Genomic DNA, 2,668 nt, shown 5'->3' with positions numbered 1-2,668 from the left:
TCCCAGCACTTTGGGAGGCCGAGACGGGCGGATCACGAGGTCAGGAGATCGAGACCATCCTGGTTAACACGGTGAAACCCCGTCTCTACTAAAAATACAAAAAACTAGCCGGGTGAGGTGGCGGCGCCTGTAGTCCCAGCTACTCGGGAGGCTGAGGCAAGGAGAATCACTTGAACCCAGGAGGTGGAGGTTACAACGAGCTGAGATCGCGCCACTGCACTCCAGCCTGGGCGACAGAGTGAGACTCCGTCTCAAAAAGAAAAAAAAAGGAAAAGAAAGAAGACAATATTTTGCTCCCTCACCCGCTTCAGGCTTTTAACCAACTGCCACTTACCACCCCAGTGAAGGTTTGCCCAAGTGCCCTATTTAATATTGCAGGCTTCTGTTTCCTACCAGTCCCTTTGCTTACTCTTTCACACTTAGTCACCTTCTAACACGTGGCATACATTGCTTATTTTCTATACTCATGAGTATGTCTAGTCCATGGAGGCACAGATGTTTGTGTGCCTGTTTACTGATGTATCACAAACTGTGTAGCCTAAAGTAGAGCGAGCACATGGTCCTGACCAATGCATGTCAGGTGAGCAGTTAGATATAGAGGGTTCCGATAACTTGTGGGAACGCCTAGATAAGATCTGTTTATGACGCGTGTCTTACACAGAGCTCATTCTCGGTCTGTTGGTTAGTTTATCAGAGAAGATGGAAATGTATTATTGGAAATAATGACTCCTAGGTCATTTTTTGACAGTAGCTCTGATACTGGAATCTATTTTAACTAAAGGTTATTCTCATAAAGCAGGTGTTTGCTGAAGACAACTTACTCAGATCACTACTACCTGGAGGTGGTTGATACATCCTGGTGTAAAGCTTCAAGAAGGACACAGTCAGGAAAACATGAACCAGCAACTGAAGAAACGGGCCAAGACGAGACGCCAGAAAGGCCTGGGTGGAAGAGCCCCCGGCAGGGCTAAGCCCGGGCAAGGCAAGGCAAGCCAAGACCTGCAGGCGGAAATGGAGCCTGTCGGCACCGTGTGGGCCTTCTGTGATGACCACGTGTGCTATGAGCCTGGCCCTCAGGCTGTTGGAGAGGACGATTTCTCAGACTGTTACATAGAATGCATCATAAGGGGTGAGTTTTCTCAGCCCATCCTGGAAGAGGACTCACTTTTTCAGTCCTTGGAATACCTAAAGAAAGGATCAGAACAAGAGCTTTCTCAAAAGGTTCTCGAAGCAAGCTCCCTTCTTGAATGTTCTTTGCAATACATGAAAAAAGGGGCAAAGAAAGAGCTTCCTCAAAAGATAGTTGGAGAGAATTCGCTCGAGTATTCTGAGTACGTGACAGGCAAGAAGCTTCTGCCTGGAGGAATACCTGGCATTGACCTATCAGATCGAAAACAGCTCGCAGAATTTGCTAGAAAGAAGCCCCCTGTAAGTAAAGAATATGACAGTCTGAGTGCAATCGCTTGTCCTCAGAGTGGATGCAGTAAGAAGTTGAGGAACAGAGCTGCCCTGAAAAAGCATCTCCTCACTCATGGTCCCCGAGACCACATCTGTGCAGAATGCGGGAAAGCCTTCGTTGAGAGCTCGAAACTAAAAAGACATTTCCTGGTTCACACTGGAGAAAAACCGTTTCAGTGCACTTTTGAAGGGTGCGGAAAGCGCTTCTCCCTGGACTTCAATTTGCGTACGCATGTACGCATCCACACGGGGGAGAAACGGTTCGTGTGTCCCTTTGAAGGCTGTAACAGGAGGTTTACTCAGTCAAATAACCTGAAAGCCCACATCCTAACGCATGCAAATACGAACAAGAATGAAGAAGACGAGAGTGGTCCTCCAACAGGGTAGGCAGAAGAGTGATCAGTGATCAGTGACAAATCGGCCTCTTGATTATTGTTTCTAGGACGGAATTTTTAAATCAGTATTGCAACCCCAAAAGCGGTTATAATTTGGTGTTTCTAAGATGCTCCCACACTTTGTGATACCGTTTTGAGAACATGGTGTATATTTTTTCTTTTTTGTTTTATTTAGAACTTTGTATTCTTAAAATGTGCTTCCAACAGGAAGGTCAGTGATAAATTGACTTCAAAAGCATGACCTTTAATATAGTATCTGTTGGATTATTAGATATAAGACTTATTTTCACGTACTATAAATATGAAAATAACTTTCAGTTTTAATTGTGTAGTTTTCATTTCTTAGTTTTTGCTTTTTAAATAAATACTTCAGCCAGGCATAGTGACTGACGCCTGTAATCCTAATACTTTGTTGGGAGGCCAAAGCGGGAGGATAGCTTGAGGCCAGAAGTTCCAGACCAGCCTGGGTAACATAGTGAGATCTTGTCTCTGCAAAAAAAAAAAAAATTGTTTTTATTTGTATTTTTTATTTTATTTTTTTTTTTTGGTAGGCATCTGGCTCTGTCACCCAGGCTGGAGTGCAGTGGCGTGATCTCGGCTCACTGCAACCTCTGCCTCCCGGGTTCAAGGGATTCTCCTGCCTCAGCCTCCTGAGTAGCTGGGACTACAGGCGTACACCACCACATCTGGCTAATTTTTGTATTTTTTGTAGAGATGTGGTTTCACCATGTTGGCCAGGCTGGTCTTGAACTCCTCACCTCAGGTGATCTGCCCACTTTGGCCTCCCAAAGTGCTGGGACCATGTTGGCCAGGCT

At 45.4% G+C, this 2,668-nt stretch overlaps 1 protein-coding gene across 3 annotated transcripts in view; it reads left to right on the top strand.

Moving 5' to 3' along the window:
- ZFP42 (ZFP42 zinc finger protein) overlaps window positions 1-2,177 on the top strand; it is an 8,280-nt gene extending 6,103 nt beyond the window's left edge. For 2 of the 3 annotated variants that reach the window (XM_011980772.1, XM_011980773.1), the window contains one exon: window positions 800-2,177. In XM_011980772.1, the coding sequence (XP_011836162.1) occupies window positions 895-1,845 (951 nt within the window). In that variant the 5' untranslated portion in view covers window positions 800-894 and the 3' untranslated portion in view covers window positions 1,846-2,177. Of the gene's footprint in view, window positions 1-796 lie in introns of all 3 variants that reach the window. The other variant, XM_011980771.1, reaches the window with a different exon arrangement.
- Window positions 2,178-2,668: the final 491 nt, after the last annotated feature.

The sequence above is a fragment of the Mandrillus leucophaeus genome, unplaced genomic scaffold (genome assembly GCF_000951045.1).
Source record: "Mandrillus leucophaeus isolate KB7577 unplaced genomic scaffold, Mleu.le_1.0 Scaffold217, whole genome shotgun sequence".
Classification (NCBI taxonomy): domain Eukaryota; kingdom Metazoa; phylum Chordata; class Mammalia; order Primates; family Cercopithecidae; genus Mandrillus; species Mandrillus leucophaeus.
This window is presented reverse-complemented; position numbering and strand designations above follow the sequence as displayed.